The following is a 25,244-nucleotide window of genomic DNA, read 5'->3' as shown; positions in this document are numbered from 1 at the left end:
TCAGAGAGTTGTGAATCTTTGGAATTCTCTGCCTCAGAAGGCAGTGGAGGCCAATTCTCTGAATGCATTCAAGAGAGAGCTAGATAGAGCTCTTAAGGATAGCAGAGTCAGGGGGTATGGGGAGAAGGCAGGAACGGGGTACTGATTGAGAATGATCGGCCTCCTCCTGCACCTATTGTCTATTGTCTATTGTCTATATATCTTGCCCCTCTCACCTTAAACCTGTGTCCCCTGGTACTTGATTCCCCTACTCTGGGTAAAAGATTTTGAGCATTCGCCCTATCTATTCCCCTCATGATCTCATACACCTCACTCTTCTGCCTCCTGCGCTCCGAGAAATAAAGTAGGAGCCTACTCAACCTCCCCCTCTAGCTCAGGACTTTGAGTTCTGGCCACATCCTTGTATATCTTCTCTCCACACTTTCCAGTGAAACAACATCTTTCCAATAACAGGGTACCCAAAACTGAACAAAATGCTGCAAATGTGGACTCACCAGGGTCTTGTACAACTGTAACATAACATCACAAGTTTTGTACTCAACGCCCTGATTGATGAAGGCCAATGTACCAAAAGCCTTCTACCTGTGACAACACATGTTGATGTGACGGCACATGTTGATTGGTGCAGATGGTCAACAAGGAAGCGACGGGCCAAACGGCCTCTTTCTGTCCTGTATGTCTCCTTGACCGTACAATTCCTCTGAATTCACTCCCACTGCAATGTTCTCCTCACATTGGACCAGTTGCCCAATTTCACAAGAGGACTGTGCACCTTACAGCGCCAGAGACCCGGGTTTGATCCTGACTTCGGGTGTTGTCTGTATGGAGTTTGTACGTTCTCCCCGTGACCTGCGTGAGTTTTCTCCGGGTGCTCCGACACTCCAAAGATGTACAGGTTTGTAGGCTGATTGGCGTTGGTAAAAATTGTAAATTGTCCCTGGTGTGTAGGCTAGCGTTAGTGTGCGGGTTGATCGCTGATCGGCACGGACTCGGTGGGCCAAAGGGCCTGTTTCTGCGCTGTATCTCTAAAGACACAAACTCTACAAGTCAGGCAGCATCTCGGAGGACATGGATAGGCGACGTTTCAGGGCGGGGCCCTTCTTCAGGCCAGCATCTGCAGGCCCTTGCATCTATATTTCAGAGGGGGAGGTTGGGTAGAAGATAGAGATGGTCTGATCTCACAAATGTTGACATTGACATGGCCTCTTGTCAAAAACCTTTTCCTTATTTTTAATCCTGCGTAAATTATCAACAGCTGTTGCCACAAAGACCTTACAACCTAGCAGTATTTGCTTGGACAAACCTGGCCAACAATTTCATTGTTTTTTTCTTAAAACGGTTGGTATTGTGCTGCCATAAATATGAAATATGTGTTCGATTAACCGTGGCACTTGTATCTAACTTGAATCAGCACGCAGTTCCTGGCAAAGCCACAGGTTTAACGTGAGTTGCGATCTCCCATGGTTTATTGTCACTGTTAATGTTTGATAATTGAACTGGAACCCAAAGTGACTCAACTCCTATTGAAATTGGATTGTGAAATTCTTTCCCAGTAAAAGTACATGATTATCTCAGAGTTGTTGTTACATACGTTGGCTTAATCCGTTCCGTGCAGAATCTCAGTCAGATGCTTTTTAGTCGGCATTTGCACTAGAAAATGAGTTACGTAATTTTTTAGGCCAGTGTTTGTCTCAAACTGGTCAGTGTGAGAGAACCTTGGAAGTGTTGATGTCCTCACTTGTATCTCGAAACAGAGAAACATGGAAACATTGAAAATAAGTGCAGGAATAGGCCATTCAGCCCTTCGAGCCAGCACCGCCAGTCAATATGATCATAGCTGATCATCCCGAATCAGTACCCCGTTCCTGCTTTTTCCCCATAGCCCTTGATTCCGTTAGCCCTAAGAGCTCTATCTAACTCTCTCTTGAATACATCCAGTGAATTGGCCTCCGCTGCCTTCTGGGGCAGAGAATTCCACAGATTCACAACTCTCTAGGGTGAAAACGTTTTTCCGCATCTCAGTCCTAAATGGCCTACACCTTATTCTTAAACTGTGACCACTGGTTCTGGACTCCCCCAACATGGGGAACATTTCCTGCATTCCAAGGAATAGAGTCCCAGCCTGCTCAACCTCTCCCTATAGCTCAGACCCTCTAGTCCTGGCAACATCCTCGTAAATCTTCTCTGTGCCCTTTCCAACTTGACAACATCTTTCCTGTAACATGGTTCCCAGAACTGAACACAATACTCTAAATGTGTCCTCACCAATGTCTTATACAACTGCAACATGACCTCACAACTTCTAAGTTTTGTCTTTGGCTCTGATCCACTGTATACGCTGACCCAGTCTCAGGAACACTTCACAACTGCACTTCTTCTCCCAGCCTGTATTTCAAGGGAACCAATGTAACTAGCGCTGTTAAAGCTAAAAAGAAACTTAGATCTAGGTTGAAACAAGGAACTGCAGATGCTAGTTTACAAAAGAGGACCAAAGTCCTGGAGTAACTCAGCTGGTCAGGCAGCATCTCAGGAGATGTTCAGAAGGAATACATGAAGGCAGATAAGAGTTGGTCTTGACGTCATGTTTGGCACAGACCTTGTGGGCTGAAGGGCCTGTTCCTGTGCTGTATTTCAGATGGGTCCTGACCTGAAATGTTGCCCATTCATGTTCTCCAGAGATGCTGCCTCTCCCGTTGAGTTACTTCAGAACTTTGTGTCTTCTTTCGGTCTACGTTCTTTGAAGCTGAGGAAAATGAGGGGCGATGATACTTAGATGTGCAAAACCCTAGAGGGAGAATCTTGAACAAAGGGACGGTTCTGGGGTGGGAATTTCTTCTTATGGACAATGGTGCTTTGAAGCATTATTGGAACATAGAACAGTACAGCACAGCAATAGGCTGTTTGGCCCACAATGTCTGTGGCAAACATGATGCCAAGACCTGCACATGATCCATGAGGACATCACAACCTCCTCAATTCACTGTCGCACCGAACACCACAGCCCCACCCGGCTCGGACATGCCCCGCAAAGAGTGGGTCGCCCTGAACCGGCTCCGCACAGGGGTCGGCCGGTTCAACGCCAACATGCATCGTTGGGGGTTGCGTCCATCAGCAGCCTGCGTGTGTGGAGCAGACCAGCAAACAGCGCAGCACGGCATGTCCGACTGCACTGTCCTCCGTCCCCCTGGTAGAGGGGTAGACCTCACAGCCCTCGACAACAGCACATTGCACTGGCTACAGCACCTAGAGGGCATTACATAATTTCTGCTGCCTCAAACGCAAGAAGTGCGGCACGGTGGCGCAGCGGTAGAGTTGCTGCCTTACAGCGAATGCAGCGCCGGAGACTCAGGTTCGATCCTGACTACGGGCGCTGTCTGTACGGAGTTTGTACGTTCTCCCCGTGACCTGCGTGGGTTTTCTCCGAGATCTTCAGTTTCCTCCCACACTCCAAAGACGTACAGGTATGTAGGTTAATTGACTGGGTAAATGTAAAAATTGTCCCTAGTGTGTGTAGGATAGTGTTAGTGTGCGGGGATCGCTGGGCGGCGCGGACTCGTTGGGCCGAAGGGCCTGTTTCCGCGCTGTATCTCTAAAAAAAAATTTTTTAAAGAAGCAGATCCATATCCATGCACATAAACCACATCTCTTAAATGGCACTCTCGGATTGTGGCAAATTAAATATAATGAGTAAATTGATCCATTTTTGCAAGATCAGGGAACTGAGGGGAATGGTTGGACCGGCACAGAAGAGGAGCTGAGGCCTGGGGCCTTGGTGAGACCTCATCTGGACTACCGTGTACAGTTAAGGTCCCCTCACCTAACACTGGAGATGGACCACAGAAGATTCACTCGGATAGTCCCTGGGATAAGAGAGAGGGTGGTCCTGACAAGAGAGAATAAATAGTTTGGGTTTGTATGCTGGGGAAGAGGGGTGCCCTTGTTCCAACATATGAGATCCTAAGGGGGCTTGTCAAGGTAGATGTTGGGATGGTTTCATCGGTGTAACAGAAGATGTAACTATAAAAGAGGCCAGTCATTTAAAATGGAGGTGCATACAAATTTCCTCTTGCAGAGGGTGGTGAATCGTTGGAATTCGCTGTTCTGGCAAGTGGTAGAGGCTACATCTACAGGATTAATAGGCACAATGGGTTCTTGCAGGGACTATGACAGCATTATGAAGACGCTTGGACAGGTACATGGACAGGAAACGATTAGAGGGATGTCAGCCAAACGCGAGCAGGTGGGACTAGCTTAGATGAGCATCTTGGTCAGCATGGACAAGTTGGGACGAAGGGCCTGCTCCCATGCTGTTTGAACCTATGACTCTGTGACTCTATGAAAAGAAGGGTTTAGAGTGCGGGTGGATAGATACTTGATAGATTAATGAATAGAGATGTGTGGAGAAATGGCAGAGAAGCTGAGGCCAGTGCAGATTATCATTTGAATGGTGGAGTAAACTTGATGGGTCGAATGGCCTAATTCTATGTCTTACGAACTTTATAACTTATGATATCAACCAGTGGGACAAGGACTTGAAATGTCGCCTGTCCATTTCCACCCTCAGACCCTGCCTGACCTGTTGAGCTCCACCAGCACTTTGTGATTTTCTCAAGATTCCAGAATCTGCAGTTCCTTGTGTCTCCTGCCTCTATTTTCTTGTTTATTTCTCCCGCCACCTGCCTTCCCCTCCCCCCTCTTCCCCCTCCCCTCCCCACCCCCTCACTCTTTTTCTGTAATCTCTCTCCCCTACCAAAATCCCAACTCATCCAACCTGGCCTCAATGCAAGTGAAAAGATTATGTGAAAACATCTGGGTGGCGCAGCGGTAGAGTTGCTGCCTTACAGCGAATGCAGCGCCAGAGACCCGGGTTCCATCCCGACTACAGGTGCTGTCTGTACGGAGTTTGTACGTTCTCCCAGTGACCTGCGTGGGTTTTCTCCGAGATCTTCGGTTTCCTCCCATACTCCAAAGACGTGCAGGTTTGCAGGTTAATTGGCTTGGTAAATGTAAAAATTGTCCCTAGTGTGTGTAGGATAGTGTTAGTGTGCGGGGATCGCTGGGCGGCGCGGACCCGGTAGGCCGAAAGGGCCTGTTTCCGCGCTGTATCTCTAAACTAAACTAAACTAAATATCAGCCGTCATCCCACTGAACACTGGGAAGTGCCGAATGGCATCTTTCTACATCTGTGGTCCCTTTTAACCCTAAAAAGGCTGGAACTGTATCCATGCATGAAATCCACACCATCGGGAGAATTGAATGGAGCTGGGGAACAAATGTGTGATTCAAAACAGAAAAGCAGATCAAACAATTGCATGGCTAAATAGAACCTGATTTCAGAAAGGTGCTAGCTAATCAATTGAAGCCTTTCCACTTTGCACTTGAACTACACATCCAGAGTGATTAATTGTCATATGTAGCAACAATGGAACAATTCAATTCTTACTTGCAACAGCTTAGCAGGCTTTTACATGCCACAACACACAGATACTATGAACTAAGCAAAAATGCAATTAATTAATAGCAATAATACTAGGTATTCATAACAGTGCAAACAACTGAGGTCCCACAGTACAACCGTAGACACAATCCATAGACAACCACAGTTGCTGAAGTTAGTGTTGGGTAGTGTTCAAGATGCTGATGGTTGCTGAGAAGAAGCTGTTCTTGAACCTGGTGGTCATGGGTTTATCCTCAGGGGGCATCGCAGCGGGTGGAGCCGCTGCCTCACAGCGCCAGAGACCCAGTTCCACCCTGACCTCGGGCGCTGTCAGCGTGGAGTTTGCACGTTCTCCCTGTGACCGGGTGGATTTTCTCCGGGTGCTCCGGTTTCTCCCACATCCCAAAGAGGTGCGCGTTTGTAGATTAATTGGGCCTCTATAAATGGCCCCCAGTGTGTAGAGAATGGATGAGAAAGTGGGATAACATAGAACTCAATCGTGATTGAGATCAATGGTCGGCGTGGACTCGACGGGCTGAAGGGCCTGTTCCGTGCTGCATCATTCAATCAATTAATGCGTCCCAAGTTCACAAGTTCGGCCCATCGAGTCCACTCCGACATTCAATCATGGCTGATCTCTGCCTCCTAATCCCATTTTCCTGCCTTCACTTGACAACCGTTCTGATCAAGAATTTGTCTATCTCCGCCTTAAAAATATCCACCAATGTGGCCTCCACAGCCCTCTGTGGCAATGAGTTCCACAGATTAAATACCTTCTGACGAAAGACGTTCCTCCTCGGCTTCTTTCTAAAAGAGTACCGATGGTAGTGGTGAAATGAGAGCATGGCCAGGGTGACGTGGGACTTTGATGATTTTGCCTCCCATTTTGAACCAGCGCCTCCTGTAGGTTCCTTTGACAACTGTTCTATCTGTGTGAACTTGGATGCTTGTTGTGGACCTAATGAATGGTGATGGGTTGTGGACCAAATGTTGGTGAATGCTCACAGCACTATTCAGTTTAGTTTAGTGTAACAATACAACATGGAAACAGGCCCCTGGACCCACCAAGTCCGCGCCGCCCATCAATCACTCATTCACACCAGTTCTATGTCTTTCAGATGAGTGTCAGTTCAGCGGAAGGACAATACATGGTTACAATCAGAGCCATTTACAGTGTACAGATACACGAGTGTGTATAGATACACACTAAGGACAGTTTACGGAAACCAATTAACCTACCAACCTGCGTGCATTTGGGATGTGAGGGGGAACCGGAGCACCCGGAGAAAACCCACGTGGTCGCAGGAAGAACATACAATAGACTGATGCTGCCTGACCTGCTGAGTTACTCCAGCATTTTGTGAATAAATCGATTTGTACCAGCATCTGCAGTTATTTTCTTATACAATAGACAATAGACAGAAGGTGCAGGAGTAGGCCATTCGGCCCTTTGAGCCAGCACCGCCATTCAATGTGATCATGGCTGATCATTCTCAATCAGTACCCCGTTCCTGCCTTCTCCCCATACCCCCTGACTCCGCTATCCTTAAGAGCTCTATCTGGCTGTCTCTTGAATGCATTCAGAGAATTGGCCTCCACTGCCTTCTGAGGCAGAGAATTCCACAGATTCACAACTCTCTGACTGAAAAAGATTTTCTTCATCTCCGTTCTAAATGGCCTAACCCTTATTCTTAAAGCTGCACAAATTCTACAACCTGCACAAAACAGCACCCATAGTCAGGATCGAACTCGGTACTCTGGTGCTGTAAGGCAGCAACTCTGCCGCTGAGCCACCCTCTCTGGCCACAATTAAACTCCCAAATGTTCTGAAACCGTGCCTCTACACAGTACAGATTAAAGCCAGGCACCATAGCCCTAGGGAGCTCCAGGAAGATGGGAGTTTGATTACTTTCAGTTCCACTTGAGCATAATATTTTAGTTCTCCATTCCACCCAAGGGACCAAATATCAAAGCAAGAATACAGGCATCGGCTGCGGTTTTAAATAATTGTTCTGTTTTGGTTTGCAATGTCAAGGTAATTGATGAGTGTCTTTCCTACAGCTGTGCTGGGAGCCCGGTGCATATCAGTATGGTGTGGTGCTGCCATTGAATAGCCCAGTCTTGCCCGCCCACCGCCGTCCAAACATTGAAACATAGATAAGAGGTGCAGGAGTAGGCCATTCACCACCATTCAATGTGGTCATGGCTGATCATCCAAAATCAGTCCCTCTTCCTGCTTTCTCCCCATATCCCTTGATTCCGTCAGCCCTAAGAGCTGTATCTAACTCTCTCTTGAATACATCAATGCAGATGCAGACTTCTGCTGCAGCAGTGGCTATGCAGGCACTTCCATTATCCCTTCCATTGACTCCATCTACACCTCGCGCTGCCTCGGCAAGGCCAGCAACATTATCAAGGACCAGTCGTACCCAGTACACTCCCTCTTCTCCCCTCTCCCATCAGGCAAGGGGTGCAGGTGTGAAAACGCACACCTCCAGATTCAGGGACAGTTTCTTCCCAGCTGTTATCAGGCAACTGAACCATCCGATCATCAACCTGAGCTACTATCTACCACATTGGACTTTACTGGATTTTATCTTCCACTAAATGTTATTCCCTTTGTCATGTATCTGTACACTGTGGGTGGCTCGACTGTAATCATGTATATAGTCTTCCGGCTGATAGACACAAACTGTTGGTGGGTCAGGTAGCAACTCTGGAGAAAAGGCACAGGTGACGTGTGGGTTCGGAATCCTTCTTCAGACTTGTTCCAGTCTTTCCGCTGGCCGGTTAGCGTGCAGCAAAAGCTTTTCACTCTACCTCAGACAACGTGACAATAAACTAAACTACAGTAAACTAAACTAAACTAATGAACAGAAGTACTGTGCTCAGGTACATCTCAGGTGTTTTTTTCCCCCTCCTCCTTACTTAAGGAAGCCGCACAAGTGAGGGGCAGTAATCAGAGCAAATATTTCCTGTGTTTCCCCTATATCCCCTCTCCACCCCCACCCCCCCTTCTCTGTGACCCACCTGGATGTGCACACATTTCTCCCTGTTCTCTTCCCACCAATCTCTGAATGCATCCAAGAGAGAGCTAGATAGAGCTCTTAAGGATAGCGGAGTCAGGGGGTATGGGGAGAAGGCAGGAACGGGGTACTGATTGAGAATGATCAGCCATGATCACATTGAATGGTGGTGCTGGCTCGAAGGGCCGAATGGCCTCCTCCTGCACCTATTGTCTACTGTATAAGTCTGAGTGATAGTTGGATGCAAGGGAGGATGGGGGTTTGCGTGGCAGATGGTTGGACAAAGGCCAGGGATGAACAAAGCGAGAACAAAGAGGGACAATATAGACAATAGGCAATAGACAAGAGGTGCAGGAGGAGGCCATTCGGCCCTTCGAGCCAGCACCGCCATTCAATGTGATCATGGCTGATCATCCGCAATCAGTAGCCCCGTTCCTGCCCTCTCCCCATACCCCCTGACTCCGCTATCATTATGAGCTCTATCTAGCTCTCGAAAGCATCCAGAGAATTGGCCTCCACTGCCCTCTGATGCAGTGAATTCCACAGATATACAACTCTCTGAGTGAAAAAGTTTTTCCTCATCTCCGTTCTAAATGGACTACCCCTTATTCTTAAACTGTGGCCTGGTGTTGTGGGGGGGGGCTTGACGGGCCGAATGGCCTACTCCTGCACCTATTGTCTATTGAATGGCGGTGCTGGCTCAAAGGGCCGAATGGCCTACTCCAGCACCTATTGTCTATGTATCTATGTAATTGCAGCATAGACACAGGGCTCTCGGTCCACAATGGCTGAGCTAGCAGTGATCCCAAGTTAAAGGTACCCCACCAGAAATTGATCAGGAGAACACATTTGATCCACTGATGTCTTTCAAGGCAGGATATCAGTCACCCTTCCCCCGTCTGCAAGACCCCCCATACCCACCAGTGTGACCACCTCAAACTGCACTCAGACAGTGGCCCTGTGGGCACTCGGTCCAAGAGGTGAAGGAGATGAACGCACAGTGCTGGAGTAACTCAGCGGGTCAGGCAGCATCTCTGGAGAACATGGATAGGTGAGTTTTCACAAAGTGCTGGAGTAACTCAGCGGGTCAGGCAGCATCTCTGGAGAACATGGTTAGGTGACGTTTCACAAAGTGCTGGAGTAACTCAGCGGGTCAGGCAGCATCTCTGGAGAACATGGGTAGGTGACGTTTCAGGCCGGGACACTTCTCCAGATAGGTTCATCTTGAGCAACTCGAGGTGCTAGAAACAAGGAACTGCAGATGCTGCTTTACAAAAAAAGGCACAAAAGGCTGGATTACTTCAGCGGGTCAGGTCACATCTCGTGACTATCTCGACTACGCTTCTTCCCACCCTGCTTCCTGCAAAGACTCTATCAATGGAAGGGAGGTTGGTTTGTGTGATGGTCTGGGCTGCGTCCACAATTCTCTGCAATTCCTTGCCGTCTTGGATGGAGCTGTTCCCAAACCAAGCTGCGATGATCCCCGATTAATTGCTTGGTCATTCTGAGAGTCCTGGACTGCAACAGCTCCCTGAAGCAGGAGGACGAGAATAACCAGAGGGCTGCTAGAAATGTAGTTGTAAGCAGCTGCTTGGTTTTAGCAGCACATGATTACAGATGGGTTTTGTTTACGGAGTGAAACATGAAAAGGATTCATTCCAGGTTGTGCCTTGTCAGGCAGCAAACTCAACCCATGCCTCAGTCAGTCGAGCGCCCACAGTCCGACATCAGTAAATGCTGCCTGCAGTGTGTTCAGAGATGTGCAGTGAACTAAGCAGAACCACAGTAAGGGCAGTCACAAAGTGCTGGAGTAACTCAGCAGGTCAGGTGCAGTGTGTTCAGAGATGTGCACTAAACTAAGCAGAACTACAGTAAGGGCAGACACAAAATGCTGGAGTAACTCAGCGGGTCAGGCAGCATCTCAGGAGAGAAGGAATGGGTGACGTTTTGGGCCGAGACCCTTCTTCAGACTGGTCTGCAATTCCTTGCTGTCTTGGACGGAGCGGTTCTCAAACCAAGCTGAGATGCACCCCGATAAAATGCGTTGTCATTCTAAAAGTCCTGGACTGCAACAGGCTCAGAGACCCTTCCTCAGACAGATCAGTCTGAAGAAGGGTCTCGACCCGAAACGTCACCTCTCCCGAGATGCTGCTTGTCTCGCTGAGTTACTCCAGCATTTTGTGTCTACCTTCGATTTAAACCAACATCTGCAGTTTCTTTTCCTACACAATAAGGGCGGCAACAAGTGGCCCAGCTGGTAGAGCCACTGCCTCACCACGCCAGAGACCCAGCCCAATATGACTTGTCCCGGGAATCCAACAGCCCTTTCAGGTTCACTTCGAAGGTATTTATTCACAAAATGCTGGAGTAACTCAGTAGGTCAGGCAGCATCTCAGGAGAGAAGGAATGGGTGACATTTCGGGTCGAGACCCTTTACACCTCCTCCAACCTCATCTACTGTATCCGTTGTCCAAGATGTGGACTCTCATACATCGGCGAGACCAAACGTAGACTGGGTGATCATTTCGCGGAACACCTTCGCTCAGCCCGCCTGATCCTACCTGATCTCCCGGTTACTAAACACTTTAAATCCCCTTCCCATTCCCACACAGACCTTTCTGTCCTCGGTCTCCTACATTGTCAGAGTGAGGCTAAACGCAAATTGGAGGAACAGCATCTCATATTTCGCTTGGGCAGCTTACAGCCCAGCGGCATGAATGTCAGGGGAGTGAGCAGGACAGAGATAGAGTGTAGTCAGAGACAGTAAGGCTGGTGGGAGAACTGGGAAGGGGGAGGGGATGGAGAGAGAGGGAAAGCAAGGGCCATTTAAGATGCAATACCTGTCCCTTTACCTGCCCCCTCGATTCCATCCAAGAACCCCAACTGTCTTTCCAGGTGAGGCAGAGGTTCACTTGCACCTCCTCCAACCTCATCTACTGTATCCGCTGTTCCAGGTGTGGATTCCTGTACATCGGCGAGACCAAACGCAGACTGGGCGATCGTTTCACTGAACACCTCCGCTCAGTCCGCCGTAACCAACCCGATCTCCCGGTTGCTCAGCACTTTAACTCCCCCTCCCATTCCCAATCTGACCTTTCTGTCCTGGGCCTCCTCCATTGTCAGAGTGAGGCTCAGCGCAAATTGGAGGAACAGCACCTCGTATTTAGCTTGGGCAGCTTACACCCCTGAACATTGACCTCTAACTTCAAGTAACCCTTGCTTTCCCGCTCTCTCCATCTCCTTCCCCTTCCCAGTTCTGTGACCTGTCTTTCTGTCTCCGACTACATTCTATCTTTGTCCCACCCACTCCCCTGACATCAGTCTGAAGAAGGGTCTCGACCCAAAACGTCACCCATTCCTTCTCTCCAGAGACGCTGCCTGTCCCGCTGAGTTACTCCAGCATTTTGTGTCTATTGACAATTAAACACTCTTGACTCACTTGACTTGACCAGTTTATTGTGATCACCTGGTATTAATAATTCCCAACGTTTGGGCATCAGTCACCGTGTGGGCAGGGCTGCCCTACGTAACATCGTCCACATGATGGGGATCGTGTCATCACCCTGCAGCCGTCCATCTTACACAGGTGATGAACAGCATGGAAGCTGGCCCTTCGGCCCAAACAATCCATGCTGCCATTTTGCTCCGGCCCAGCTTCCCCCTGACTCTGAAGAAGCTGACCCAAGACGTCACCTGTTCAGGTTATCCAGAGATGCTGCTTGACCCGTTGAGTTACTCCATCATTGTGCGTCCTTTTATATTAATGTCCCCCCCTCTTCACTCTTATCCACTGTTGTTTGTTACAGTAATTAGTTGGCAGGAGATAATCATAGAGTCATAAGGAACGGAAACAGGTCATACAGCTTAATCTGTCCATGCTGACCAAGATGCCCCATCTACACTAGTCCCACCTGCCTATATTAGACAATAGACAATAGACAATAGGTGCAGGAGGAGGCCATTCGGCCCTTCGAGCCAGCACCGCCATTCAATATGATCATGGCTGATCATTCTCAATCAGTACCCCGTTCCTGCCTTCTCCCCATACCCCCTGACTCCACTATCCTTAAGAGCTCTATCCAGCTCTCTCTTGAATGCATTCAGAGAATTGGCCTCCACTGCCTTCTGAGGCAGAGAATTCCACAGATTCACAACTCTCTGACTGAAAAAGTTTATCCTCATCTCCGTTCTAAATGGCCTACCCCTTATTCTTAAACTGTGGCCCCTTGTTCTGGACTCCCCCAACATTGGGAACATGTTTCCTGCCTCTAACGTGTCCAACTCCAAAGACGTACAGGTATGTAGGTTAATTGGCTGGGTAAATGTAAAAATTGTCCCTAGTGGGTGTAGGATAGTGTTAATGTACGGGGATCACTGGGCGGCACGGACTTGGAGGGCCGAAAAGGCCTGTTTCCGGCTGTAGATATATGATATGATATGATAACCCCTTAATAATCTTATACGTTTCGATAAGATTTCACCTAAACCTTTCCTATCCATGTACCTGTCCAAATGTCTTTTATATGATGCTATATTTCTGTCTCAACGACCTCCTTTGGCAGCTCGTTCTAAATACCTACCGCCTTATGCCCCTCTGGTTCCTCTTAAACCTTTCCCTTGAACCTTAACCGTATGTCATCTGCTTTGTGATAGGTTTGAGAAACAAACCTAATTGTGTCCAACAATGCAAGTCTATTTGTTCCTCCCCAGTTACCTCAACCAACTTCACACCCTCAGTGCACAGGGCAAATGCTCCATTCTCCACCTCATTCCAGGCTACTGCCACCTCTTGCTTGGCAAGCACCCAAAGGAACACTACTGGAACCCCTTCCAAGGACTTAAGGTGCTCCAACCTTCTCTTTTTGTAAAGGGCAATACCGTATTGCATAGTGCTGTGTGAGATAAAGAGAGTGAGAGAGAGAGAGAGAGAGAGAGAGAGATGCAGCATGGAAACCTGCTCTTCACCGAGACCACACCAACCACTGACGACCCATTCACACTAGTTCTACGTTGTCCCACTTTAAAATCCACTCTCTACACACTAGGGGCAAATTACATAAACCAATTAACCCGCACATCTTTGGGATGCGGGTGGAAACCAGAGCACCCGGAGGAAACCCACGCGGTAACAGGGAGAACATGCAAACTCCACACGGACAGCACCCGAGGTCAGGATCGAACCCGGGTCTCCTGGTACTGTGAGGCGGCGGTTCTACCAGCTGCGCCACTGTTGGCCACTTGCTACAGATTAACAGGCCCATGAACGCAATAATGCACAGATGAATCATCTATATACTAAAACTCGTTTGTTTGTTTGTTTGTTCCTGAACTGTACACGACAGCACGACAATTTTAGGCCCACCTTACTCACCGTCGTCCCATTGGTGCTAATGGAAGAAGAGGGAGAATAAGGGGAGTTGAGGGGGATGGAGTAGGGGGGAGGGGAAGGGGAGAGGGGAAGGGGGGGGAGGGGGAGGGGAGTGGAGGGGGGTGGAGGGAGGGGGAGGAGGGAGTGGGGAGGGACGGGGGAGGAGAGTGTGCTGGACCAATGCAGGAGTGGTTTGGGCCCAACGGGTCCACTTGATCTAGTTAATACTACAAATTAATAACTGTAATACTTGGTAATCATAATAGTGAACACGAAGGTCTGTGGTACAACTGAAGAAAGTGCATTGAAGATGATAGTTGCTGAGGTAGAGTTATTGTGTGGTATAGGGAGAGTAGATCAGGGGTCCCTGCATACTGCCTCGAGGTGCTCCCGTGTTGATGGTTATCAAGAAGCAGGGACTGGTGCCAATTTGTGCTGACAGTGGTCTGCCGATGGGGAAGTCGAGGATCCAACTCCATGGGGATGCACAGAGACCCAGTGCCCAGAGGTTGATGGCACGTGTGGAGGGGAAGATGGTGTTGAACGCTGTATTTGTTGAACAACAGCTGGACGTGTGTGTTCTTATGGTCCAAGTGGTAATCCTTTCATTGAGTAAGTGTTTAGAATGGGCAATAGGGTGTGGAGGTGCTTACTAACATTGACAAGGGTGGCGTAGTGGTAGAGTTGCTGCCTTACAGCACCAGAGACCCGGGTTCCATCCTGAATATGGGTGCTGTCTGGATGGAGTTTGTACGTTCTTCCTGTGACCATGTCGTTTTTATCCGGATGCTCCAGCTCCCTCTCACATCCCAAAGACGTACAGGTTTGTACTTAATTGTCTCCTGGAAAATGTCCTTAATGTGTAGTGTAGATATAGTTAGTTGGCGTGGACTCAGAGGCCGAAGGGACTGTTTCTACGCTGTATCTCTAAACTGAGCTAAACTCGGTCTGAATAATAATAATAATAATAATATATTATTATTTCGTTTCGCTCAACAAAACCAAACGCAGGCTCGGCGATCGTTTCGCTCAACACTGTCGCTCAGTCCGCCTTAACCAACCTGTTCTCCCGGTGGCTGAGCACTTCTACTCCCCCTCCCACTCCCAGTCTGACTTTCTGTCATGGGCCTCCTCCAGTGCCATAGTGAGGCCCACCGGAAATTGGAGGAACAGCACCTCATATTTCGCTTGGGCAGCTTGCAGCCCAGTGGTATGAACATTGACTTCTCCAACTTTAGATAGTTCCTGCGTCCCTCTCTTCCCCTCCCCCTTCCCAGTTGTCCCTCTATCTTCCTGTCTCCACCTATATCCTTCCTTTGTCCCGCCCCCCTGACATCAGGCTGAAGAAGGGTCTCGACCCGAAACGTCACCCATTCCTTCTCTCCCGAGATGCTGCCTGACCTGCTGAGTTACTCCAGCATTTTGTGAAATAATAATATATTCCTTTATTTGTCCCACACCGGGGAAATTTGCAGTGTTACAGCAGCAAAGTGGATAGCAATAGACATTCATTATAAATAAAGATAAAGATAAGGATAATTGTCATCATTTACTGTGGTTTTTTTAACTGTTAACTGTTACTGTTGACTCATCTGCTGGGAGCAGTGCTGGTTGTGCAGTCTCACAGCAGCGGGAAGGAAGGACCTCCGATATCTCTCCTTCACACACTTGGGGTGAAGGAGTCTGTCACTGAAGGAGCTACTCAGTGCAGTGACAGTGTCGTGCATGGGGTGGGAGTCGTTGTCCAGCAGCGATGTTAACTTTGCCATCATCCTCCTCGCTCCCACCGCCTGCACTGAGTCGAGGGGGCAACCCAGGACAGAGTTGGCCTTCCTGACCAGCTTGTCAAGTCCCTTCCCCTCCGCCGCTGAGATCCAAAACGTCACCGAGTCCATTTCTCCAGAGATGCTGCCTGACCGGCTGAGTTACTCCAACATTTTGTGCCTGTCTCTAAACTGAACGAAACGTTCAGGAGGGAGGTTGGGTCACCACACGAGGGACAGAGAGCAGGGGGAACGAAAATGATTAGGGTGGGAAGGTAGTGGAGAATCAAAGTGGAGCAGGAGGATGGAATGACCTGTGTTCTAGTTACTCTTTAAACACTAAGTAAGCCGTTCCTTTCCTCATCCAAAAACCAAACAGCTCAAGAGAGCTTTCAGGATTTGGGTTGATATAAACCAGAACATCAGATTTAGATTCTAGAAGAGACTGCCATAATCGATTTTTGTTTTCATTATTGCAACGATAAGCCGCCTCTCTTTTCTTTGCCATTTCTTATTTTCCTCTCTTCATGTTTTGCCACGTGCGTGCACATTTTCCAGAAGAAACAGCACACCATTATGGTTTTGGAGTTTGGCTCCAAGCCTTTCTTTTGCAAGGAGACATTTTTAGCAACTCTGTCCAACCATCTGAGTCTTGCATTAAATACAAAGCGTGAAAAGAAACCCAACGTCCCAGGAATACACAGCCAGGTCGAGAATGCCTGAAATATTCATGCCTGAAGAAGGGCCCCGACCCAAAACGTTGCCTGTCCCGCTGAGTTACTCCAGCAATTTGTGCACTTTTATCTTAATGCCTCTCCTCCACATTTACCCACTGTCGTTTGTTATAGTAGTTGGCTGCCAGGAGATTGGCTTGAGAAAGAAGTAATTGCAGATGCTGGTTCACAAAAAAAAAGACACAAAGTGGTGGAGTAATTCAGCGGGTCAGGCAGCATCTCAGGAGAACATGGATAGGCGACATTTTGGGTCAGGACCCTTCTTCATACTGATTGTAGCGGGGAGGGGAGAAAGCTGCAAGCGAGGCTTGGCAGGCGGCAGAAGTGTGGAGGGCAGATCATTGGACAAAGGCCAGAGACGAAAAGACAAAAGGTAGTGAGATGAGAGGAGAAAGAGAGAAGGAGGCGTGATCTTATAGAGGTGTACAAAATCATCAGAGGAATAGATTGGGTAGACACACAGAGCCTCTTGCCTAGAGTAGGGGAATTGAGAACCAGTGGATTTAGGTTTAAGGTGAGGGGGGAAAGATTTACTAGGAACCTGAGCGGCAACTTTTTTTTTTAGATTTTTTTTTAGATTTAGAGATACAGCGCGGAAACAGGCCCTTCGGCCCACCGGGTCCGCGCTGCCCAGCGATCCCCGCACATTAACACTATCCTACACACACTAGGGACAATTTTTAAAAACATTTACCCAGTCAATTAACCTACATACCTGTACGTCTTTGGAGTGTGGGAGGAAACCGAAGATCTCGGAGAAAACCCACGCAGGTCACGGGGAGAACGTACAAACTCCGTACAGACGGCACCCGTAGTCAGGATCGAACCTGAGTCTCCGGCGCTGCATTCGCTGTAAGGCAGCAACTCTACCGCTGCGCCACCGTGCCGCACAGCATGGGGTAGTGGGCGTATGGAACGAGCTGTCGGAGGAGGTAGTTGAGGCAGGTAGGCAACGTTTAAGAAACAGTTAGACAGGTACATGGATAGGACAGGTTTGGAGGGATATGGGCCAAACACAGGCAGGTGGGACTAGTGTGGACGGGACATGGTGGTCGGTGTGGGCAAGTTGGGCTGAAGGGCCTGTGTCCACACTGTGTGACTCTCACTGTGAATGTGAAGCCAGGGGAAGGGATATAGGTGGAAGGGGATGGGACAAGGGGAGATTGGTTAGTTATTGGAGAATTCAATGTCCACAGTGTGAGGTTGTAAACTACCAAGTGAAATATGAGCAGAAAGGAACTGCAGATGCTGGCTTAAACCGAAGATAGACACAAAAAGCTGCAGTAACTCAGCGGGACAGGTAGCATCTCTGGAGAAGAGGAATGGGTGACGTTTCGGGTCTCGAAGGGTCTTGACCCGAAACATCACCTATTCCTTTTCTCCAGAGATGCTGCCTGTCCTGCTGATTTCCTCCAGCAGTTTGTGTCTAAGTGGAACTTCGGTCCACTTTAGGTCCAAAATCAAAATCTGGCCGGCTCTTTAGGTCCAAAAATATAGAACGGACTTGAAGTTGCATGGGAAAATGCAGGGACCCAGTTCCCTGAGTTTACAGTCATGGAGTCATCGAGTCACACAGTGTGGACACAGGCCCTTCAGCCCAACTTGCCCACACCGCCCAACATGTCCCATCTCCACTAGTCCCACCTGCCTGCATTTGGCCCATATCCCTCCAAACCTGTCCTATCCATGTACCCGTCTTTCTCAAACGTTGCGATAGTCCCTGCCTCAACTATCTCCTCTGGCAGCTCGTTCCATACACCCACCACCCTTTGTGTGAAAAAGTTACCCCTCAGATTCCTATAAAATCTTTCTCCCTTCACCTTAAGCCTATGTCCTCTGGTTCTCGATTCCCCTACTCTGCGCGGGAGACTCTGTGCATCTACCTGAGTTGGATGACAGGTTTGGAGGGGATGATGGTGTTAAATGTTAGTTGTACTCGCTGAACAACAGCCTGCCATACGTGTTGTCCAGCGCAGAGTGGAGAGCCAGGGAGGTCGCATTGCCTGTTGACCTTTTACAGCGGCAGACAATGTGTAGTTGACCCAGGTCCCAGTGACGGTCGATGGTACAAGAGGGCTCGTCATCTCTGCCTCCTCATTTCACAGTCTTCACCCCCTTGAAAGGCCTGGAGAGAGTGGATGAGGAGAGGATGTTTCCACTAGTGGGAGAGTCTAAGACTAGAGGTCATAGACTCAGAATTGAACGACATTCCTTTAGGAAGGAGATCAGGAGGAATTTCTTTAGTCAGAGGGTGGTGAATCTGTGGAATCCACAGAAGGCTGTGGAGGCCAAGTCAGTGGATATTTTTAAGGCAGAGATAGATAGATTCTTGATTAGTACGGGTGTCGGGGTTATGGGGAGCAGGCATGAGAATGGTGATGAGAGGGAGAGATAGGTGGCGCAGCGGTAGAGTTGCTGCCTTACAGCGAATGCAGCGCCGGAGACTCAGGTTCGATCCTGACTATGGGCGCCGTCTGTACGGAGTTTGTACGTTCTCCCCGTGACCTGCGTGGGTTTTCTCTGAGATCTTCGGTTTCCTCCCACACTCCAAAGACGTACAGGTATGTAGGTTAATTGACTGGGTAAATGTAAAAATTGTCCCTAGTGTGTGTAGGATAGTGTTAGTGTGCGGGGATCGCTGGGCGGCGCGGACCCGGTGGGCCGAAGGGCCTGTTTCCGCGCTGTATCTCTAAATCTAAATCTAAAATCTAAAATCAGCCATGATTGAATGGCAGAGTAGACTTGATGGGTCTAATGGCCTAATTCTGCTCCTATCACATGACCTTATGACCTTATGACCTTAAACCATCACCTCCACTCTCTGATTTGTGGATGAGGCACCAGGAGGCCAACTCTGCCCTCTCAGGGGAACATTGACGTTCTCATGGCATTATTTTGAGGAAGAACAGCGGGTTTTCCCTTTATGCACAAGCCTGATTTTGTCCTTCACTCAACATCCACTGAAGAACCCAGAGGTTTGCTCATTCTTACCGTTTTCAATCTTCCAGTGTCCAAATTAGCTGCCATGCTCCCTGCCCATTCCTTTGGATATACAGCTAAACCATTTCATTGATTTAGTTTAGTTTACTTTAGAGATACAGTGCAGAATCAGGCCCTTCGGCCCACCAAGTCCGCACTGACCAACGATCCCCGCACATGAATACTATCCTACACACACTAGGGACAATTTCCACTTATACAAAGCCAGTTAACCTATAAACCTGAAGAAGGGTCTCGAGCCGAAACGTCACCCATTCCTTCTCTCCTGAGATGCTGCCTGACCTGCTGAGTACTCCAGCATTTTGTGTCTACCTTTGATTTAAACCAGCATCTGCAGTTTTTTTTCCAACCTATAAACCTGTACATCTTTGAAGATCTCGGAGAAAGACCCACATGGTCGTGGGGAGGTCGTACAAACTCCGTACTGACAGCGCCCGTAGTCGGGATTGAACCCGGGTTTACTGCGCGGCACTTGCTGTAAGGCAGAAACTACCGCTGCGCCACCGCGCCGCCCCAATACGTTTCTTATTGAAACCTACTAAAAATCGAAAGGCCTGGATAGAGTGAATGTTTCCACTAGTGGGAGAGTCTAGGACCAGAGGTCACAGCCTCAGAATAAAAAGACGAACCTTTAGAAAGGATATGAGGAGGAATTTATGTAGTCAATCTGTGGAATTCATTGGCACAGAAGGCTGTGGAGGCCAAGTCAATGGATATTTTTAAGGCGGAGATTGCCAGATTCTTCATTAGTACGGGTGCCAGGGGTTATGAGGAGAAGGCAGGTGAATAGGGTTAGGAGGGAGAGATAGATCAGCCATCATTGAATGGCAGATCTGCAGGTATATCTAATCTATTCCTCTAATGATTTTATGAGAGGAAAAAAATCTCTTGGAAAGAGTCAATGATGGTTTAATGGTGCTTACACTTATCCTAACCTTCCAACAAACTATCGTAACATCACTGTTTCAAAGTCCAGCATATGTTTTTGCAATCGATCTCGTTGTACCCCTGGGTACAATGACAATAAAGATATATTGTATTGTATTGTATTGTAGTGAGCTTCTTGCCTGGGCCTGAGAGAAGGGTAGAACATGTTTCTATTTTGTTGTCTGTGACTTCACTGACGCCTTGTGCATTTATTTCTCTCCCTCCCTCTCCCCTTTCCCCTCGGACTGCAGGTTATCCTTGAAGATCGAAGCGGGGAATAGTTCTCCTCGATTGGTCTCGTCCAGAGAGGAGCTCGCAGGTAAGTGAAGGATTTAGCAAACGTCCCGCAGTTGTGTAGCTTTGGCTGCAGCTCTGATGTAACCATGGCACCCGCGAAGTTGTGCATTGCACTTGGCACTCAAAGTACCAGGAAATGCACACACTGTCGCTTCAACAGGTTCCGCCAGCTTTATTTATTAGAATTCCTGAGCTCCACCAGTCAGATTACTTCCAATCGTGCAAAGCTGAGCCATGCGTGGAACAGGTCTGTGTTTCTTTGCAGCCCTTGTCAGTTCTCAGAAGCCTTTTATGACGTGTAGGATACACAATGTTCTGAACAGCATGCTCCAGTCTTCCCTGGGATCTCGGCCTGTTGTAAGTCATTTTGTCAGGCTGGATCGAAGGTCTTTGGAGCACATCAATAAAGGCAAAGCAATGATGGCCACGTGCTTTATTTGTCACACGTGCACGGTGAAACTATTTTTGCATAGTTACACGTGCGGGCGCCGCCATTTTTGGCGCCGTTATTCAAAGTCCAAAGTCCGGTCGGCCCGCGCGCTCGATGTGCTGGAGCAGTTCCCGTGAACAGACGTCCCTCTCCTCTCCTCTCCTCTCCTCTCCTCGCCCGGCCATCTTTGTGTCCCACGGGCGCCTCCTGCAGCCGACCTTGAACGTGCTGGAGGCATTACTCCGGTTCACCCTCCTACCGACCCTTGCCCCTCACGTCCCACGTCTCCAGCTCCCTCCCGGCTACGCCGACCGACGAACCTTCGGGCGGGTTCCTGGTCATGAACCTTTGGGCGAGTTACTGGCCCCTCTGACCAACCTTTGGCTGTGCTCAAAGATACTACAGGAGCAAGATAGACCACTCGACCCGTATGTCACGGCGCCATTTTAGTAGGCAGAAACTTGCAGAAACATTTAAAAAGAAAAATAACAAAAATCTGTGAATTGATAGATGAGATATATTCTGCATTTTAATGGTATCATCACACGCACTGTTCCCCCAAAACACTGATTACACTGCGAGAGACATCGGTTTTGCTTACTAAAATGGCGGACGTTATGCTCCTCTGCATACTACACTTCAGTATAGGCGATTTCAACGGAGTGGTCCATCTTGTTCCCCTAGTACCTTTGGTTGTGCTCCATGGTCTGATGAGCCTTCGGGCGGGTTCCCGGTGCTGCCGTTCGCCAAGCCTTGACGGTGGGCCCCACCAACTGACAAGCTTATGGCGGGGCCCCGCGGTCTGGCGAGGCTTCGGGCAGGGTCGCTCCAACCGACGAGGCTTCAGGTGGGGCCTCACTGACCAACGAGGCTTTAGTGGGTCGCTCCGACCAACGAGGCTTCAGGTGGGGCCCTCCAACCGACGAGGCTTCAGGTGGGGCCCCGCTGACCAACGAGGCTTCAGTGGGTCACTCCGACCGACGAGGCTTCAGTGGGGCCCTCCGAACGACGAGGCTTCGGGTGGGGCCCCGCCGACCGATGAGGTTTCAGGGCATCAGTGTGGGCACCGCAGCCCCGGCACCTCGGGAAAGAATCCACAAAGAAAAGCAAGTTGGTTGACTTATTGTGGAACGCTTTGCTGGGTAGTTTAGTTTAGTTTCTGACTGAATGACTGCACATCTGCTTCTGGGACCAGCAGGCAGAGAGTTGCCAGGCCTGGGCGCCATCATGTCAAGCAAAAAAATAATATTATGGTTAATATAAAGAGTTCAGAATGCAAGCAAGTGTGGCACAGAGCTCTCCATTTTGGATGCTACGTCACAAAAGGGAATAAAGGTTTATTCACACCTCAATAAATGAGGTTGATATTCACTGTATTCTTGTTGCGATTGGAAAATAATTATTTTATTAAATGCAAGTTAACGGTATCAATCCATTTAATTGTGATATTTAAGTGAAATGCTTTCTTCTTCAAGGCTGTGTTATGTATGCATATCCTAAACAAGACACAAGCTCTGTCGACAGCTTTAAGGTGGGGCATCGGTAGAGTTGCTGCCTCACAGCGCCGGAGATTCGGGTTCGATCCCGACTACGGGTGCTGTCTGTACGGAGTTTGTACCTTCTCCCTGTGACTGCGTGGGTTGTCTCCGGGTGCTCCGGTTTCCGCCCACACTCCAAAGACGTGCAGGTTTGCAGGTTAATTGGCTCCGGTAAAAAATTGTAAATTGTCGCGAGAGTGCAGGATGGCGTTAGTGTGCGGGGATCGCTGGTCGGCACGGACTCGGTGGGCCGAAGGGCCTTTTTCCCCGCTATATCTCAAATCTAAACTGAAGGTAGGTTAATGGGGACAGTCAGAAGGTATTGTCAAACCATGAGGTTGTTCCTACAGTGCTTGGTGTCACGCAGTTAGCTCACAGCTTTATAACGTTTAACAGCTCACCCTTTGAACAGTCCTTGACTTGGAGGATGAAGTTTGAATCATTTCCACGCTGGCAAAATGTCATTTAGTTCACTTAGTTCCCAGCACAGTCAGGAGGTCTTCATAGACAAGGAATATATGTTCAGCAGTGTAATTAATAGACAATAGACAATAGGTGCAGGAGGAGGCCATCCGGCCCTTCGAGCCAGCACCGCCATTCAATGTGATCATGGCTGATCATTCTCAATCAGTACCCCATTCCGGCCTTCTCCCCATACCCCCTGACTCCGCTATCCTTAAGAGCTCTATCCAGCTCTCTCTTGAATGCATTCAGAGAATTGGCCTCCACTGCCTTCTGAGGCAGAGAATTCCACAGATTCACAACTCTGACTGAAAAAGTTTTTCCTCATCTCAGTTCTAAATGGCCTACCCCTTATTCTTAAACTGTGGCCCCTTGTTCTGGACTCCCCCAACATTGGGAACATGTTTCCTGCCTCTAACGTGTCCAACCCCTTAATAATCTTATAAGTTTCGATTCGATTAATGGCAGGTCTACCAGTGGCAGTTAATTTGCTGATCATCTAGACATGAACAGGCCACCAGAAAGAGAAAAGAGATGTGTATATATACACCGATCAGCCAAAACATTGTGACCACTGACAGGCGAAGTGAATAACATTGATTATCTTGTTACAATGGCATCTGTCAAAGGGTGGGATATATTAGGCAGCAAGTGAACAGTCAGTTCTTGAAGTTGATGTGTTGGATGCAGGAGAAATGGGCAGGAGTAAAGACCTGAGCGACTTTGACAAGGGCCAAATTGTTAATGGTTAGATGACTGGGTCAGAGCATCTCTGAAACGGCAAGGCTTGTGGGGTGCTCCCGGTCAGTAATAGTGAGTACCGACCGACAGTGTTCCGAGGAGGGACAAACCACAAATCGGCGACAGACAGGGTGTTGGGCGCCCAAGGCTCATCGATGCGCGAGGGCAATGAAGGCTATCCCGTCTGGTCCGAACCGACAGAAGGTCTACTATGGCACAAGTCACAGAAAATTTTAATGTTGGTCACGGGAGGAATGTGTCACAACACACAGTGCATCGCACCCTGCTGCGTATGGGGCTGCACACAGCAGCATATCAGGCAGGTGGTCATAATGTTTTGGCTGATCGGTGTATATATATATATATATATATATATTGGCCTATGACTACAGATTTGCTCTGGGACCACATAGACCTCTCACGAACACATCATCTCAAGTCACGTAACCAGCTATGGCCTACTTCCTCCTGGCTAGTCTTTAGCCAGTTTGAACTACATAATATTAAGAAGCAGAGATAGATAGATTCTTGCTGAATACGGGTGTCAGAGGTTATGGGGAGAAGGCAGGAGAATGGGGTTAGGAGGGAGAGATAGATCAGCCATGATTGAATGGCGGAGTAGACCTGATGGGCCGAATGGCCTAATTCTACTCCTATTTCTTATGGCCTTATGACCTAAGCAACTCAGAACCTTCTTTAGGCCAAAGGATACAACATTCTTGGTTAGTACTGACGTGAGCTACTTGTGTGGCAGGGTGGCGGGGCGGTAGAGTTGCTGCCTGACAGTATCAGAGAAGCAGTGTCTGTGCCCAAGAAGCTTCAAATATAAATCCATCCACAGAGGGCTTTGGAATTTTAACCCAACATTTAAAGACTGAGAACAGTAACTGATATCTTGAGAAGTCCTGGGACTCTGAGCGCTGTTTGAGGCACAGAATTGGTTATTTATATTTGCAACGCCTAAAGTTAGCCAGTTATCTTTCTAGATTGCTTGACATTTAGAACAAATCTAGAGCGGCACGGTGGCGCAGCGGTAGAGCTGCTGCCTTACAGCGCCAGAGACCCGGGTTTGATCCTGACCACGGGTGCTGTCTGTACAGAGTTTGTATGTTCTCCGTGTGACCACGTGTGTTTTCTCCAGGTGTTCCAGTTTCCTCCCACAATCCAAAGACGTACAGGTTGTAGACTAATTGGCTTCAGTAAAGACTGTAAATTGTCTCGAGTGTGTGGGATAGTACTCGTGTATGGGGATCGCTGGTCGGCACGGGCTCAGTGGGCCGAAGGGCCTGTTTCCACGCTGTATCTCTAAATTAAACTATGAGCTGTGCATCAAGCAGAACTGTTCTATGTAGTTGTAACTCTGGAACCTATTCAACAATGCCTAGAAGATAGATACAAAGTGCTGGAGTAACTCAGTGGGCCGGACAGCATCGCTGGAGAAAAAAGATGGGTGATGTTTCGGGTCGGAACCCTTCTTCAGACTGAGAAGACATGGTCTTCTACGACCATGTTTTAACCCAG

At 48.6% G+C, this 25,244-nt stretch overlaps 1 protein-coding gene across 3 annotated transcripts in view; it reads left to right on the top strand.

Moving 5' to 3' along the window:
- ralgps1 (Ral GEF with PH domain and SH3 binding motif 1) overlaps positions 1 to 25,244 on the top strand; it is a 714,125-nt gene that overhangs the window by 570,725 nt on the left and 118,156 nt on the right. For all 3 annotated transcript variants that reach the window (XM_078426449.1, XM_078426450.1, XM_078426448.1), the window contains one exon: positions 20,507 to 20,574. In XM_078426449.1, coding sequence (XP_078282575.1) covers positions 20,507 to 20,574 — 68 coding nt within the window. The remainder of the gene's footprint in view (positions 1 to 20,506; positions 20,575 to 25,244) is intronic.

Source organism: Rhinoraja longicauda, chromosome 31 (assembly GCF_053455715.1).
Source record: "Rhinoraja longicauda isolate Sanriku21f chromosome 31, sRhiLon1.1, whole genome shotgun sequence".
NCBI classification, from domain to species: domain Eukaryota; kingdom Metazoa; phylum Chordata; class Chondrichthyes; order Rajiformes; family Arhynchobatidae; genus Rhinoraja; species Rhinoraja longicauda.
Note: the sequence above shows the minus strand (reverse complement) of the source record. Positions and strands in the feature narration are given on the sequence as shown.